This window comes from Rosa rugosa, chromosome 1, assembly GCF_958449725.1.
Source record: "Rosa rugosa chromosome 1, drRosRugo1.1, whole genome shotgun sequence".
NCBI lineage: Eukaryota > Viridiplantae > Streptophyta > Magnoliopsida > Rosales > Rosaceae > Rosa > Rosa rugosa.
In genome coordinates, this window is record NC_084820.1 from 6,933,818 (window position 1) to 6,951,271 (window position 17,454).

Genomic DNA, 17,454 nt, shown 5'->3' on the forward strand with positions numbered 1-17,454 from the left:
CTGAACCCTTTCATCAACAAATCTCTGATACTGCAGCTTCTCCAAATGCTTTCCCTCTTCTCCATCGATCGCGTTTAATATAATATCATGATGATTCTCAAATTCTATCAGGAAACATGTGAAAAACACCACACATTTTTATGTGGGTTTTCACAAATGTATGTTCAAGTGCTGTCATGTGTGTTCCATCCCTGCTTGGTTAAGTACCCACTTTGATTAATCAAACCCTGAACTGAAATTCGAAAAGGCATATAAGCTTTTGGATGTCACCAGCTACCTAGCAATTAACTTTCTAATGGATCGATATTCGATATCCAAACTGCATGCATTGGAACATGGATTGCTTCTTTATATTAATGATATAAAGCTTGTAAGGTTTTGGTTTAACCATAAACGTACCCAGGCCATTGTAATACAATCAATAGCAGAAGTTGGTGATCGATCGAATAACTATATCTTGATCAGAAACAATTTAGAAATAGAGAGCAAAATATCTGACCTCATCTTCAATCTATACTAACAATTGGCCAATTGTGGTTAAGGATCATGTTAGTTGGATGTCTTAGTTCAAAATATATGGCTGATTATTCTGTTCTGCTAATGCCTCTGTCATTATTATTTTGCATTTGCTCAGATATTGTGGTGATCGAATTGCCTTTTGCACTACCAACTCAAAATTAGCCAATTAGGCATTACATGAAAAATGTGAATTTGCCAATTCAAAATGAGGTGTCACTTCATCTACCAACAAATCAATTAGTACATGTGATAATTAACACTCAAAACTTACAATTAATAATGTTGATATGGTTTCTGTTTATATTTCTGTCTGAGAAGGTACCCCCTGAGAAAACAAATGACAGCAATGAAATCAGATGGTATATTCAACTTATATAGTTGATAACTTGTGCAGGAAGTTTACAATGAAGACCGCGTTGGCGGAAATCATATTCTCTTATACTTGAAGCTGTGATTGTTTTCCCCCCCCCGCCCAACTTCTTCTGGAACTATGTAGTCGGGGTCTTCAGTACAGTATCTTCATCCTCTGGTAAGTTGCTGTCAAGCAAACAGGACCAGTTTAAATCATTATCTTCTTCCCACGAGTAGCACTTCAAGTATATATCTTTCCATGCCATCAACCTTCTCACTCAATGTTTGTAGTAGTTGATGGTCCAATACTTCACAGTCCCTGCATAGTTTGAAGGCCATCTTGTTAGATATATATATATATATATATATAAAAAGGTAGCTATAAATCCTACAATGCGTATAATTCACCTGTAATTTCAGAATTATTGGCATTTTTCATAAATCAACTGTGTGAGAGAACTAAAACGACATCCGGGGGTTTTCATTCAAAGCTTAATACGATCAATAGTTATCCCACTTTCGTACTGGTGATGAATAACAACTCTGATTTTGAAAAAAAAAAAAAAACTGTCTTTCAGTTTCTTGCCTCACTACGGGATCAAATTATTCGAGGATTAAGTTGGTGGAAGTGTAACACGCTTCGGATTTTTCACTGAATAGTTTCATGTTTTGTAACTTTAAACAAATCCAATGTACCAATGCTTTAAGAAAGTGACAAAAATTTGGAACTAGAACATATTAACCCCCTTTATCCATGTCCCATTTTGGTATTTAAGTACACCCCCGGAAAAAATAGGCCACTATTTCCATTATTGCCCAAAGTAGAAAGTTAAAAACATAAGGGGATTGGAAACCACACCTCATTTCTTGAATTATTCAATAGACATGTGAATGGAGGGGAGTGTTGTTTGTAAAGAACAAAAAAAAAAAAAAAAAAAAAAAAACAATTGAAGCTCCAAACTTAAACTTAATAGATGTTTGAAAATTTCGATTTCGATGAAAAAATAATATTATATATATATTTTTTTTTTAAAATCCCACCTCATTCCCACCCTTAATGGGGCTCGAGCTCCTGACCTCTTATATATTTGTTTTCGAGTACTTACTTTTTTTCTTTTTTTTTTTTATTGGTGGGGGGCACCATAATGGGGCGCGAGCCAATATAAAAAAATATAAAAAAGATAAATGGCCATGACAAAATGGTCACATTTGTGGCCTCTCAATCCGGTGAACATAGGACCAACTACTTGATCATTTTTTAAAGCAAGCAAGGTACTTATATTAGAAAAGACAGAGAGTAAAAGATTGAAGTCTTACTTGTGAAATTGCATATCAAACTAATTTGCCTTCTTCTCTTTTCTGTTGCAATGTCTGAGATTTTGCAAAGACTGCAAATTATGGAAAATTAAGTTTAGATCAATTTTTAGATGAATAAAGGAGACTTAGTTTTGATTTGATATCAGAAGTTAGACATATACAAATATCTGATTCATTTAGTGTTCAGAGTATATGAAGATCAGAATTTCACGTTTATCACCAATGCATAAACTCATACACACTACACTGACCACAGGTTACTCTTTTCCCTATTTCTATCTAAACCCCATAATTACAATTGGTTGCGAAATTTAGCCAAAATTCCACCTGGACCTTTGCACCAGAACAGTGGATCGTCTGATTTCATTTCAACAATTAACATTAACAGGGTAAAAGAGTCATTTACTTCGGGCTCAAATGAACAGTGTGACGCGAATGAACAGTGCGACTCCAGTGAACAGGCCACGCGCTTTAGATTATAGATAATTAGGGAAAGTTGCATACTTTAAATAACAAACATTTTCCAAAAGAAGAGAAAATGTGCTGAAACAATGGAGGAAAATCACTTCCATGGTACTTTGGGTATCAACATTGGGCTGCATTGGCCAACAAAGGTTGGTTCAGTTGGTAAGGATGGGTTTGTGTTGGAGCCCCCATCTAAGTCAGAATTCCGCTGCCGACTATCCTTTGTTGGTGGGTAATCTAGAAAATGTCATGCATAATTCCATACCAATGGACTGGACTGAGACACTAGCCAGTTTTGTAAGTCCTGTTGGGTCAAGATCGTAAGTTTGCCCTGAACTTTTTGTAACCAAAAAAAAAAAACACATTGGGCTGCATTGCGCTTATGAATTCAAGTTATAGTGCGAGCAGAAGATACTCCATCTTCCTCTCATTCACTAGAGCTCTCTCAAATTCTTCCATATCTGCAGTTGACACTAAATCAAGGCCTCTCTATCAGCGTTTGTTGGCAAAAGAATTTCCCAGATACTATGCATTCGTTTTTTGGGCGATTAACTGGTACACTGGTTGTAAAAGCCAAACCCATAAAAGATTTCGAAGGTTTTGCGGAACACTATGAGGGTGTGTCTGAAGAAAAGAATCCCTTTGGCTCAAAAAAGAAGAGAATAGCAACACGTACTCGTTAAACCTAGCAAAAATTGCAAGAACACATGTATTTAGTTAATCTAAAAACTGCATACGATTAGATCATAAAGACTGAAGTTTGAAATTGGATAGAAGATAATTTAGTGCACAAGGCATTTGTCAGAACAAGTAACAGGTTGAAACAACACTAGGCCGGTTTACAATCATATTAAACACCCGAGTTCAGATCCTTCAAATCACCAAACACTAATATAACCAAGAACAAAGTACTAACTTGAAAGTTGTTCCACCACTGCTCACATGCAGATAACTCTAAATAGTTAGCTCGATCTATCCAACATGACTTAATTACGACTAATCCACCTTCTTGCAAGATCAAGGCCGCATTCTCTTGTTGCTGCATGCAGGGCACTTGTAATGCTTGATGTGCTCAGCTCTGGCAGGAGTAATCTTCACGCATTTTCCATGGAACCACTTCTCACAAATGTCGCAACAAATCCAGAATTCATCTGCAGCATAGCTCTCCCCACAGGCACCACACATAGTTTCCCCATGCTCCTCATCATCTTCCTCATCCAGTCCCTCATCCTCGTCCTTTGGCAGCATTTTTGAATATTTGCCTGGTTCAGAGCCTCGCTGTTCCCAAGAAAAAGGATAGGTATTAGTAACATGTATATAAGGGAATGTATGAATAGAATGATGATCATCATTACTAAGCCACATAACACAAACCAAGCACAAAGCATTAGGGACTAACCTAGAAACAATTAAATGTTCAAGGTAATCACTGCCTCATGGCAGCTGAAGAGTTATAAACCGGCTTCTATAGTAGTTAGCTTTCCCCAATTACATTCATGTTAAGCCACTCAATGAAGAAATAATTAATTTAAATGCTAGGCAATAAACAAATTCAAGTTTCATTAATGGGTACACCCACAAATAAGTTCAAGTCCATGTATATCATATTAGATTTGGTATTTCTTGCACGCTTTTACACTAGGAACGCTTGCACACACTCAAAGATAAGTTAAATTATACTGGACTTGAAATTTATTCATGGAATGGTTGTAAATAAAATATCTGCTTCAAATTTGGTATGTCAATCATTAACAGCGTAAATGCAATAGTAAGACTGGAGAAGGTAAGACATAACCAATCATATTAGACTAAGCTACCCAATATGCAAAACTTCTAATCCCTTCATGCATATTTTACTCATTTTGTTATTCTGTTATGCACACTAAAATATCAAATCATGTAGGTGAATGGTTCACTATAACAGAGCAACTTGAAAGTTTTGCGTGCATCATCAGAAATTAGAGAATAAAATCCAACAGTAAGATTGGTGAAAATAATATCCTATAATAGCAGTGAAAAACTCAATACTAAACTAGTGGGAATTGGTCTTGTAACTAGCGAGAACTAAAATATGGAGTTCTTTAACACATACCTTTTAGACTAGTGGCAAAAATAAAATCCTAGAATAATATAGTAAGTGGTGAACAAAACTAGATATATATAAACCATGGCAATTCATCCTGTCTTACACACCACACACATAGAGAGACTAATAGAAGTGCACTCAAGATAGAACACTCAATTACCAATTAACTCGTAGGTCCAGGTTTCCTGATTGATAAAACCAATCAATATGACTAAAGTCAAGAACAAAGTTTTTACCCCTCTAGAGCTTGACTTTGGCTTATGGATGCTGTTATTTGAAACTGCTGACTTCTCCATCGCCTGTTTCTTCACAGAGCCCGTCACAATCTCAAATACTGATGGCAGATCATTTATCATAGTGAAGAGACGTTTCCTGCATCAAAATGCTCATTTCAGACAGCTGGTGATTTATTGAATCCCAACCTATTACTCATTTAAAGCCCTATCACACTATACTTTGTTCAGCAAAAACCTTCTTTTTTTTTTTTGTTGCTTTTTCTATGTTAATTTTCAAACAAAATATTTGTGTTTTATTAATTGCAAGATTCGAGTGTCTAACGACTATTTAAACCTAGAATATACAAGCATAACATTTAATTGAGAATGAATTGAAGAAGCTTAATCTTATCGGGTATTTCATTTAATATTAATTCCAGCAATTCTAACAACTTTGTTATATTTGGATGTGGCTTATGGATTTGACAACATTAATTTACAAAGAGATAATAAATGAGACAAGATCAACAAATAAAACCAAAAGCAGCTCACCTACAAGCAACAACATTCTTTTCATGCCAACAATAATAAAAGCATCAGATAGCAGCATGAAGGAAAATAGAGATACCTGTCAGCCCTGTCAAAACCGAATCTGGCACCAAAATAGAAAGCCACTCCGAGTAACCATGCATCACTGTGAACTGCAACCAGAGACAACCAGTCCTTTTCTTTCATCCCATCTCGGGCAAAGTTGATGCCCAAAGCAGGTTCAGGAAGCTCTGGAGGAACTTCTTCAGCAGGTAGATTAACTTCCCAGTCTTCATTAGGCAGTCCATACAAACAAAGATTCTCCTTCTCTGAACATGCACCAATTAGTTAAAACACAAAGTATCCCTTGCAACCATCGAGATGACACACACAATCTAAGAAACTTCCAGATTTTTTAATCTATTTCAAAGTATAGCAAAAGCAAAAATAAAATAAAACAATGCAAGAGCATAACATGCGACTGTCAACTGGAAATGCTGCACAGGCAATACAGACACCAACCCACAAAACCAATGCATTTTGTAGAGTACCAACTGCAAACTTTGATAAAAGTAATATGAGCCAAATTACTGCAGTGTAAACCTTAGTGACATTGTACCCAGACACACACGGAGCTCCTAATTCTCAAGACTACTACAGGAAAGTACAACAACTCGGTTTGGCAGTTACCCTAAATTCAGTAAAGAGGGGGCAGTTAACCAATCCAATGCATCTAAGTCAACTATACATCCACGAAAAGAGTAGCATGGCTTTTTTCAAAAACAATGGCAAAAATAATACTGCAGAACCTCATTCAAAAGTTGTTACCTGCATGTATCTATTGCAGTAAAGGATCGATTCCGCAGAACACAAGAAATATGAACACATCAGGCAAAACTCATCAAGATATAAAAATGAAAAAAAAAGAGCAGACCGAATAAGCGTTTGGAAAGTTAGCAGAGCTTGTTATGCAATTACAAAAGGAAACCGCACCAAAGAATAACAATAAAGCCCCAAAAACTAGAAGAGTAAAAAAAAAAAAATGGTGTCGGTACAATATTCTACTATTAGGACAAAAAATTTGACTCCAAATAGAATAAAAACAGAAAAATAAATTAAATTCTCAAAATGATGGAGAAAAGCAAGAGAGACAATTATTCTTTTGTGTGAAGAAAAGCAAGAAAAATTAAACAGAAACCTTCACATACACCTAAAAATACTGTAAATTTTTTTTTTACTTTTTCCAGATTTTCAGAAAACGCCTTTGTGCAGGTTTAAAGCTGAAGCATGACCATTTCACTGTGCAATTTTAAACCAAAAAAAAAAAAACAAAAACAGAAAGCAGAGAAACCTCACCAGGATCGCATTGCTCGTAAAATTCACCAACATCTGCACCGAGGAAGAAGACAAAAAAAAAAACGCAGAAAACGTTAGCAGCAAAAATTTTAAAATCCAAAGTCAAATTTTCAAAAACAAAAAAAAAAAGTGAGAGAGAGAGAGAGAGAGAGACCGGTGGTGAGAGCTTTGACTATGCCGGCTCTCCGGCACTTGAAGTCCCTGAAAACCTCTTCGACGGTGCGCGGGCTGAGCTGCGGCGCCGTGGCTGCTCCTGGTCCTTCCATGACCCCCTCACACTCTCAGAGCTACTCAGGGGTAGAATGGTAAATAAGCAACTAAGTAACCGTATTTATGGAGATGGGGACGACGGCCAAGGCTTAAAACGCAGAGAGAGAGAGAGCCCAGAGGCTTTCAGTAGCAGCGAGTCTGAGGAGAGAGAAACAAGGATTAGGGGGGGGGGGGGGGGGGGAGGATTTTAAAGGAATTTTTTTTCCTTTGTTGGAAGTTGTTGTCATTTTGGTGACGTGGCGGGGGAAAGACGGAAACTTTTTGCCTGTGAGGGTTTATTTGCGGAATTGAAAGGGTTATCAAATGGAGTTTTTTTTTGGTGAGGGACTGAGGGGAGGAAAAAGGAGGATGGTGAATGCTGAGGAAAATGGGACTCTGCAGTTTTTTTTGAAATCGTGGTCCACACCAGATAGACAGTGTCTCCTGTATAGAGAATGTGATGGGGTCCCGTATTAGATGTAGGATTAGATCTCTCGTACACGTGTCATGATTTGGAACCACTCGTCTTGGGGCGGAGCTGGCTTCTCCGCCTCCACGGTGGTGCTCCGGGGTGGTCAGCGGCGGGGCGCCGTGAGCCTATTGCCATGTTGAAATGGACTTTGAAAATCGAAGTGGCACTGGATTCATCGCTTTTATATATCGAGTTTAGTTGGAGCTCATAATTTTTGAAATTGACTAATATGCCATCACTAAACACACATAATTTCGAGACCCGTGACAACTTGCTGTTTAGGCTTATACCCGCTCTACTTTTGTCTCCAGCGGTCAATTGGGGCTTTTCCTTTTCTGGTTGAAGGGAGCTGGATTAGGTGATAAGACCAAGGACAATGTTCGAAACATTAACAAGAATGTTCAGGCTATTTGTTTTCGATTTGTTTTGGGAACATATTCCAGACAAATTTGGTTTATTTTTGGTCAAAAGAGACCTGCGAGAGGAACAAGAATACAATTCCAGCGTAGGCACAGAGATAAGTACTTGATTAGACAAGTGCAAGAAGAAATCTGAAGGATCTCGAGCACTTGATTAGATAAGTACTTGATTAGACAAGTGCACTGGACTTGATTAGATAAGATGTTACAAAACAAGCTAAATGTAGGCTAAACAAGCACATAATCTCATTGCTGAATACACACAACACTAGAAACTTGCATGTCTTACCGTAATATCCAGCAGTAAAACCTAATCGACTACACAGAGCTTTGAATGACTTGGAATCTCAAACTAACCATTTTATAGCATTGTCCTAGAGCACCACAATAACTGCGATACAAGAAGTCCAGTGCTAAACTCCACATATATATTTTGCAAGAGATCTTATTTCATACAATTGGGGGTTAGTTAGTGCAGGGGCAGATTAGGTTTCGACTGTGTATGTCAGAAGCCATATAGTATTTATCCAAGGCATTCACATTCGTCTGCATCCTTCTGAATTTTGTAAACAACAAAAAATCTTTTACAGGGGAAACCTGAACAGGTGGTGCAGGCGGGTCTTGGCAGAGCGACTCCTCAAATAGAGCTTTTAAGTGCTGCAGCTTCAAAAAAAGGTAAAAAAATGTTTGAGTCCTGCGGGGAGCCAATGATATATTCTCGGAGAAGTCTAAAATCCACCCAATCACTAAGCCACCACATCTGAGAGTGGAGAAAGATGTATTAAGCATCAAGAAGCATAAAAAAAAAAGGAAAGCAAGAGAGTAGTAATAAGTTTGTGTGCTTGCAACCAGTTCTAACAGTAACCATTTAACATCCAAAAAGAAAACTTCAGAAGACTTGACGTGTATACATGATGTAGTGGTAATGCCTCATCAATATCCTTTCTATCGCCATTAATTCTTAGACAAACAAAACTCACCGGTATCATTCTTTGATGATTCATCATCTTGTCCCTCTGGAACATGCTTTTTAAGAAACTCTTTGATTGTTCTCCAATAATGATCACCACCAGAGAGCCAAGTATCCATATGCATACCGTCAGGAAATTCCACAAAAACACATTGCCTATTATGAGCAGCTGCTTTAGCATACAGCATTTGCATGTGGATCGGGGGAATCATCTCATCTTGCAAACCAGAGAGAAATAGGATCGGCCGCTTAACCTGCATTTAAGATTGTCAAATATGAGGCATAAGTAAATCTGGGAATTCAGAAAGCGACACAATGTTTAAGAAATGGCAAAACCGAAGTGACTCACACCATCGTGTTGATTTTGATGCATTACAACTTATATGTACAAACGGGTTTTTGCATCTCCAAAAGAGATATCTGATTATTAGAATTAACATTGCTGAACTGCAAACTGATGACATGTATACACTTTCTATTTACCTTAGAAAGTGCATGATGGTTTTAATAAATAAATGCAAACCTAGTTATTCCATTCAGATATTCTGAACATGAGGTGGGTGCACTTATATAAGATATAGCAGAGATGCAGAAAACTGGAAAAGGTGACAAATAAATGTCTGGCATAGGATTTCCCCTTTTCAAATGTTTATTTGCAGGGTGAACACGAAATTCTACCCCCATGTAAGCTCACCTCACCAATGACATCGATTGTACTCCAAGGAGAACGTACGAGGAAATTAAGGATTTTAGGACCTTTGAAAGCACTGCCTCCGATAAAATACTTCAGGAAGGGCAGCAAAACTCCAGCCATGTCCAAAATGGATGTGAAGGTGTTTTCAACAATCAGTGCAGCAACCTGCAATACATAAACAGAAAGGAAAAAAAAAAACTGTCTAAGCCTACCAACTCAATTTATGGGGACGTTCAACCTGGCAGCAAAATTCCCAAATTTTGAAGAATAAAACAAATAAAAGGATCATATACTGTGACTAGTAATACGGAATTAGCAAGTTTGGAATTTTGCAAGAAAAGCAGAAACTCACTGCAAACATATTATGAGTGAAGATGTCATAAAGGTGACTAAAAATTATTCATGAGAAAAGGTTGCTTAAAAAATTGAAATTTGGCATATTCGACAATACAAAGAGAAGTGAAACAAACAGCTCAAAATTCAAAACGTTGCATGTCTGTGTTGGGTGTTGAGAATTCACTATCCATCTCAACCCCCTCGTTTGCTCGTATAATAAATGCAAAAACATAAAGTTGCAAAAGAATTATTTGAGAGATACCTTATCGGGGTTGTTTTTAGCAACCACAGATCCAACTGCACCCCCAAGCGACCTTCCAAAGACAAGTATTCTAGATGTGTCAATGTCAGTCCTCTGAGAAAGATGATCCAACGCAGCCTAACGGAAAAAGAAGTACACAGTAAACAAACAGCACCACTACATAAAAAATATGTAATCAATCATCTCTTAACCAGAAAACATACCTGAGCATCTTTAGTAATTCCATGTTGAGAAGGAAATCCCTCACTTGCTCCATAACTGTGTATGTCATAGAACATTTGCATTTAGTCATTTAGAGACTATCAGTATGCATATACTAGCCTTTTTTCTTTCAACCATCATTTTATCAACCCAATGAAGCTACTGATAAGAAAACAAAAGGACCAGAGATAAACATAGCAGGAACATACCCTCGATATGAGAGCATAAACACGTTGCACTGCAACTTTTGCAACATTATGCGGACCATTTCAAGACGATGCGCAATATCTGAAGGTAATTAGTCAAGGCCAACAAAGCATACCAGAATCCAATCAACTAGATGTAAACTACAATCTAAAATCACCAACTCAAGTAATGCTAATGTTTTGCAATTAAAGTAATAAAGTCAAAAATTCTGCAGACTAGGATACTTCCAGCATTCTCTTGGAAAAACAAAAGCGTTGGACCTGCAAAGCAAGCAAAACAACAATTTGAGCACAAAGAACAACCGAAAAATTCACAAGCTGGACCAAAAAACTGTCTAGTGTAATCCTAATTCCACAAAATCTGTGCCGAATTACATGCGAAATGAACAAAAATTACTGTACTAATAGATGCATTTAGTCTATACAACGCTAAAGTCAACAAAATCAAATCCAGTAGTGAGAAACAGAAGCAGCATCAAATCAATAACAAGCTAAATTCAATCCAGCAATTGCCCTAAGCTCTACAACTACCTAAACCCTAACTCACTCACTAAACTCAGAACCAAATTCAAGCTAAAACCAAAACAGAGAATAAAACAAACAAATCGGGTCAAAAATTCGGATCGGACCTCGGCAGTCGGGGAAGAGCTTGATGAACCAGGCGTGGAGGCGAACGCCGTCCGGGGATCGGAGCCAAACGTCCTCGTAAGTGAGTCGGAGACGGGCTGGGGTTATAGGGTAGGACTTGGTGAGGCCCGGTAAGACCGGCACGTAGACCAGTCGCTCCTGCAGCGCCACCAGTAGCGCCATGCCGGCGAAGACAAGGCCTCCGACGCCGTACAGAAACGCACTCACGTACGACACCATGGCTTTGCTTCTTCTTCTTCTTCTTCTTCCTCTCTCTCTCTCTCTCTCTCTGCTTCCTCTTCTCTTTGGAGCCTAGAAGTTTTTTTTTTTTTTTGTTAAGCGAGAATTTAATTTTCCGTGTCTATTTAGCTGGAAAGTGAAAAAGAAAAATGCCGTGAGACTTAAAATCTGGGTTAATATTTCCAGGTGGGATTTATCGAAGATGGGCCCTTTAATCTAATTCAATATTTCCAGCTGGACGGGTTTTGAACTTCTGGGTTTTATGATAAATTGAAAATTATAGGTAAGGTTTAAAAGATCGATCGATCATAGATACGTCGGCACTTAAATATTAGAAGAGGATAGTGCACTAGATGGTAAAAGAGGACATTATCTACTTTAGAAAAAATGCGATATCAACAAATATATGGGTGTATCTGTAGATAATTAAAATCTTGATTGTATATCTGCTGATAGTTAAAAGAACCTTGATTGTGGGTTTTGTATGTAATCAAAGAAAAATTTTGATTCAAAGAAAAGGTATCTCATACTCTTTTCTTTTGATTCTCAACTCTTTAGCTTGGATTAGAAAATAGGTTAGAATTCGGATTGGGTAAGATTTGATCCCTTGCAAAATTCGATCATCTTGGACTCGAATCTGACTTTTGAATATGAAGATAGTAAACCACAACTAGAATTCCTTAGAGCAAGTTCACCCGTTAGGTCACCAGGTAGGTGATTCACTGCTTTTTAGTGTATATTTTCATTCTCTGGGTCACGAAATACACTGTGCTCGTGACCCAGGGCACGAAATACACTGTGCAAGTCACCATGGTGACCCAGAACACTGTACAGGGTGACCATGGTGACCCAGAACACTGTACAGGGTGACCCAGGGCACGAAATACACTGTGCCCGTGACCCAGAGGGTGAAATTAACACTAAAAAGTAGTGAATAGTGAGTGACCTGGTGACCCAACGGGTGAACTTGCTCTTAGGTCGAACATTGTGAGACTTGGTTGTTTTACACCATGCATTGACTAGTAGCTAGCCGGAAGCATATATCACAACCCAAATATCATGAATCTGATCCAAAGAAATTGTCACATCTATCATAAGAACTGACTAGTAATAACCAAACTTCTCGTTTAGGTCAGATACATCGATCTGAAATTTGAACAGAATCCCATTTACTGTAGTTTAACGATTTCATGATGAAAAGACACACTACTAATAGACCCCATTACATTACAGGGTCTACAAAATGCCACTTCCATGAGAGAGATGTAGAATGTCGAAGTGACAAAGCCAAGGATGAATTGCCAAGCTGGTGAGATGGTCACGATTCGTGAACACCTCTCACCGGACAAAAGAAGCACAGTGCTGATTTCCACTGCCCATAAGCCCCCCACTGAATTGCATGGCTCCACTCATGTGGGGAGACATGCCACCTGAGAACCTGCGATCTGGCTGCCGAAAGATAGCATTGGTACCGGAAACACTTGTTATGCCCGAGTGACTTGCAACAGAAGTGACTAGATCACTGCTTCCCGAGTGATGACTTTCTCTCTCTGGTGTATCCTTCTGATGCAAGTTGATAGACCCCGAAACATGATCATTGGAGCTACTGGTGGGGTTCTGATCATATTGTTGGAGCTCTTTTTTGCTGAGAAAACGTCCACCAGAACCCCTTACCCTGTTCAGTGCATGTTGATGCCGAGACTCATGAAGATATGGCTGCATTCATTCAAAAGTGAGCTAAGGAAATGGGTCAAAGATTTAATTCATTTAAAAACAGAACAAATTCAGAGAACCTCAGGTTTTGATGGATGAGGTATCAAATGCTTGTTGCAACAAAATCGATTCTCACTTATAATGCATCTATAACTTAAAAGGTATACTTACAGGTACCAAATGCAGCGACAAGAGTTCACATCAATGAAGACCTGGTCGATGTAATGTACATACCTTTCGAGCTTTTAGAAGTTTGTTTTGAGCTTCCAACTTTGCACGTGACTGTCTCCTTCGGAGGATTCCATGGTACTGTTTTGCATTGACATAAATGGGTCCATCTTCTTGAAGATCGAGAGGCAATGGAACTCGAGGAGGTGCCATCCCAACCATGGGGGGCTGAAAACAGTCCATTTCCAATTGTAAGTACATACTACGTAGCAGACATAACGACAAATTCTTGAAACATTATAAAGGATAATCTGGATGATGGTGCTCAGATCAATATGATCTGAAAGATGGTAGATCAACATTCCAACTTAAAAATTTAGTACATAATCACCTGCATTCCCTGGTGAAGTAAATTAATAATTTAATATGATAGAACACCTTTTTTCAAATCGATATTTCTAGCTGCATGTAATTGCTTCTAAATATAACTGAATTGCAGTGCCATAGTGGCTACAGATTGTACTCAGAAAAACTTACCATAGCTTGTGGTCCATACGCAGTCAGGAATCCACCGTAGTAAGGATCAGCATAAGGATGGAATTGACCCTGCAAAGAAGGAGAAGGGCAAATTAACAACCATATAACAAGTTAAGTTCTGTGTATTACAGCTCAACTTACCACTACATTGCTGTAACCAACTTGAGGAGGATGCGGCATGAGATCTAGATTACTCAAGAAAGCTGGCTTCATTGTCCCTTCAACACCCTTACCACGTGTTTCATCCTCACCTGGGAGCATCGAGAATAACTTATTCAAGGACACGAACTAGAGAGCTAAGTACAATAAAACAAGAGAAATAAACTGGTAAACATACCACTATGAAGAAATGAAGATCTATCTATCTTTAGTAACATAGTACAGTTAGCACGACAATTTAGTATATGTTATATGCAGTTCCCAGTCCAGAAACTTTACAAGTTCTTTATCATAATAACAGATCCCTTTAGAAGTTGGATAGCCACATAAAGTTGAAACACAGTGGACCAAAATATGATTAGAAAATCATATGACCAGGAAGATATATACCAGATTCTGATGAAAGGCATTGACCTTGAGATTGACTAATTGAATGTGTTGTGCATGATCCGGGGTCAGGTTGTACTCGAAGTCCTAAATGCTTTGCATCATGATGAAGTTGTGGTGGAAGTTCCACTTTAAAGCTCACATCCTTCGATAAAGGCGGAGAAACTTGCCGTTCACTTGGATTCCACGACATGCAATTAGCATTAAGGGGCATTGACTGGATGGAACTTTGATCGAAAATTCTCTTTTCCAAGTTATGAGTTGGTATTGCTAACTCTAACAATGTGTCCTGAATTTGTATGGAAAATGAAAATGATTGTTAATAAGCAAAACCTTATTCTTGGCAGACTTGGAAACTATCTACTGAAAACTATATACAGACTAAATGGAACATTTAATGGCATACTATGCAACATTTAATCACGTTGTGCTTGTGCATCATAGCACCCGACTGAATCTCATTAGAATTTACGTCGTGAACAAGATTTGCTCGATATTAGGTTCTCTTCTAACACAATTACAATGAATGAATTTCCAAAAGAAAAGTACTCAGACAATAAATTGAAACTAAAAAACAGGTTGATCAACACAATGTAAACCATTTAAGTGAAATATAATCGACAGACCAAAGCCTCAACAGACGGGCAACTGCGTCATCAATTTTACTTACCATAACATGAGAGCTTAATGCCCCTTTTATACCAAAACAGTCTTGTAACCACTATAACTTAACATACAAGATTTGCGGCAAACAACTTGGAAATCCTGTTTCAGAAACATTTTAAATGGAAGTTCACACTTTACATGCATAGCCATTGTTACAGTTCAGTAAAATAAGAGGTAAAGAGGAGCTTTCCATTACATGCAACATCAGTAGGCATAAATCAAAGCAAAGTCTTTCATGGAAACAGGAACAGATCAATGCAAGACTAACTAGGCAAACAAATCAATCAACAAGAGACTCGACAATTCGAGACCAATCCCAATCACATGATTCACATCACCATAAGAACAAAACCTCTTTTTCAGCTATAACAAACAAGTTACTCATCCCCACAGAGGAAAGCATTGACCTCAAAACCCAAAAACACAAGCAGAGAGCAAGAATCCAAAACATGAACAGACAAAAGCAAAGCCCGAAAATTGGCCAAAAGAAAATGAAATGGTGCGAAAAAGGAACACCCAACACCAAAAGATAAGGAGAAAGCAGAACACTTGAACAGCAAAAAAAGCCAGAAACCAACACTAGCTACCCACGACTTTACCAAAAACCAAAACAAAACCATCATCATCTCAAACACCACATGCAACCACAGAACATGAAACAGAATCAAACCCACATAAAGCCTGGACCTTTAAATCCACCATCCACAAACAAACCAGTAAAAGCTTACAAATTTTACACAAAAGCAGATACAAAAAAAGAGAGAGAGAACCACATGAAGCAATAGGAAAGGTGGAACCTTTGGGATCTGGCAAGGCATGAATAAGCAAAGAATATGACTGTTGGGTAGAACATAGACATATCTGTCTCCTACCTTGAAACTCTCTCTCTCTAAATTTTCTTTCTCAGTCTCTATTTGTCTTCCTTTCCTTGTTCTTGGGCTCAGCTCTGATTGACAACACAACACTTGAGAGAAAAGAGAGGAGTCATAAATTTTCTAATTAAAAGCACACCACCACCCACCACCACCACCTCACTCACTCTCTCCAAATTTTTTCTTGTCTTTTTCCACGTTTCGTCGCTTTCCTCTCTTGAAGGTGGCCCACGCGCACGCCTGGACGCGCTCTGAACCGTTGGCTGCATTTACTTTCAGTGTCTCAGCCGCCTTTCACTGTACTTGTCATCTTTCGCCCACTCTCGCCTCCCACGCGCCACCGCATCACAAGGCTCAAAGCTTTTAAGTTTTGGTTATATGGGAATGGGAGTGGAGGTGCTTCCAACACTCCGCTTTTGCGAGTGAGGATTCTAGGTAAAAAGATTCTAGTAGATTGGGATGCTTCATCCGTATTTTTTATTTTATTTTATCCTTGTTAATTTTATAATTGATTTTTATATTTTCAAACTTTGTGAAATGACCAATTGAGAGAACTACTTTTCTTTTTTTTTTTGGCAGAAAATAGTAACTTATATTAAACAGAAATAAAATACAAAGACCCAAACTGGGCCAACCAAGAAAAAACAAAAACAAAGGCCCCACAAACTATACTACATTTGAAAAGGATTTGGAATAAAGCTACCAACGTAAGACGTAATAGATAAGGTGGTAGTTAACTTAATTAAACAAGAAGAAATAAAATTCCAGCAATGAAAAATATCGTTTTGATTTGTTTTTTTTTTTTTTTGAATAATGATTTGTTTGTTTTTAGTTGGAGCTTGAAACGAAAAGGCATCATAACTTCTTATCCAAATGATGGGATGATACTTCAATAGAACTGTTAATAAAATGAATAATATGGTGTGATTGCATTGACATATATGGTGAGTATTCATAATAAGGACCCATAAAAACTGTTATGAATCATTATTATAAATTTTTTGGGGAGCTATGTATTGTTGGTTTTGTTTTTTCGTGCCTATTTTGCTATGTCTTGTGACATAGCTTATAGGTTCGCTTTTCTTTAAGTGAGCACTGATTATCACCATGGTACCATCACATCTTCTTGTCTGTCTATCGATGGCAGCAGAAGGATATGTAATAGTCATTTTTGCTTGAGTATTAATGACAATCATTTATCGATTGATTTAAAAAAATAAATTCTTTATTAAAAAAAACTCCTTCAAATTTTATCCTAAAAATAAAAATAAAAATAAAAAAACTCCTTCAAACTTAGGGTGTGTCCTGTAACGTTTTATGAAACTATTTTTTTAATACTGCCGTAGAATGAAAACAGAGAATTAAACTACAAGTTTTTAAGATATAAATACATGTTCGGCACAAGTATTTCAAAATTTGAAATATTAAAAACATATCTA

The 17,454-nt window shown here is 37.7% G+C and overlaps 3 protein-coding genes across 8 annotated transcripts; all 3 read right to left on the bottom strand.

Moving 5' to 3' along the window:
• Positions 1-3,399: 3,399 nt before the first annotated feature.
• LOC133713627 (PHD finger protein ALFIN-LIKE 4-like) lies at positions 3,400-7,271 on the bottom strand. The gene is made up of 5 exons (XM_062139662.1): positions 6,992-7,271; positions 6,838-6,870; positions 5,582-5,810; positions 4,975-5,110; positions 3,400-3,930 (listed from the first exon to the last, which is right to left on the bottom strand). Exons 1-5 carry the CDS (start codon positions 7,101-7,103, stop codon positions 3,670-3,672), a joined length of 771 nt encoding a protein of 256 aa, XP_061995646.1. The 5' UTR covers positions 7,104-7,271; the 3' UTR covers positions 3,400-3,669.
• An 899-nt stretch (positions 7,272-8,170) lies between these two features.
• LOC133713635 (alpha/beta hydrolase domain-containing protein WAV2) lies at positions 8,171-11,631 on the bottom strand. Of its 3 annotated transcripts, none has more exons than XM_062139673.1 (8): positions 11,276-11,631; positions 10,872-10,907; positions 10,650-10,728; positions 10,443-10,497; positions 10,240-10,356; positions 9,642-9,806; positions 8,958-9,201; positions 8,171-8,640 (listed from the first exon to the last, which is right to left on the bottom strand). In XM_062139673.1, exons 1-8 carry the CDS (start codon positions 11,511-11,513, stop codon positions 8,615-8,617), a joined length of 960 nt encoding a protein of 319 aa, XP_061995657.1. In that variant the 5' UTR covers positions 11,514-11,631; the 3' UTR covers positions 8,171-8,614. The 3 variants fall into 3 exon arrangements, with proteins under 3 accessions (XP_061995657.1, XP_061995663.1, XP_061995666.1); XM_062139679.1 differs by having other exon boundaries at positions 8,171-8,634; positions 11,276-11,630; XM_062139682.1 differs by having other exon boundaries at positions 8,171-8,737; positions 11,276-11,628.
• A 948-nt stretch (positions 11,632-12,579) lies between these two features.
• Positions 12,580-16,171, bottom strand: LOC133713659 (nuclear transcription factor Y subunit A-4-like). 4 transcript variants are annotated; one of them, XM_062139710.1, is made up of 6 exons: positions 16,016-16,171; positions 14,481-14,766; positions 14,073-14,182; positions 13,932-14,000; positions 13,461-13,622; positions 12,580-13,229 (listed from the first exon to the last, which is right to left on the bottom strand). In XM_062139710.1, the coding sequence occupies exons 2-6, from the start codon at positions 14,689-14,691 to the stop codon at positions 12,852-12,854; spliced, it is 930 nt and encodes a 309-aa protein (XP_061995694.1). In that variant the 5' UTR covers positions 14,692-14,766; positions 16,016-16,171; the 3' UTR covers positions 12,580-12,851. The 4 variants fall into 4 exon arrangements, with proteins under 4 accessions (XP_061995694.1, XP_061995689.1, XP_061995675.1 ...); XM_062139705.1 differs by having other exon boundaries at positions 14,505-14,766; positions 15,941-16,129; XM_062139691.1 differs by having other exon boundaries at positions 15,941-16,127.
• Between the last annotated feature and the right edge of the window lie 1,283 nt (positions 16,172-17,454).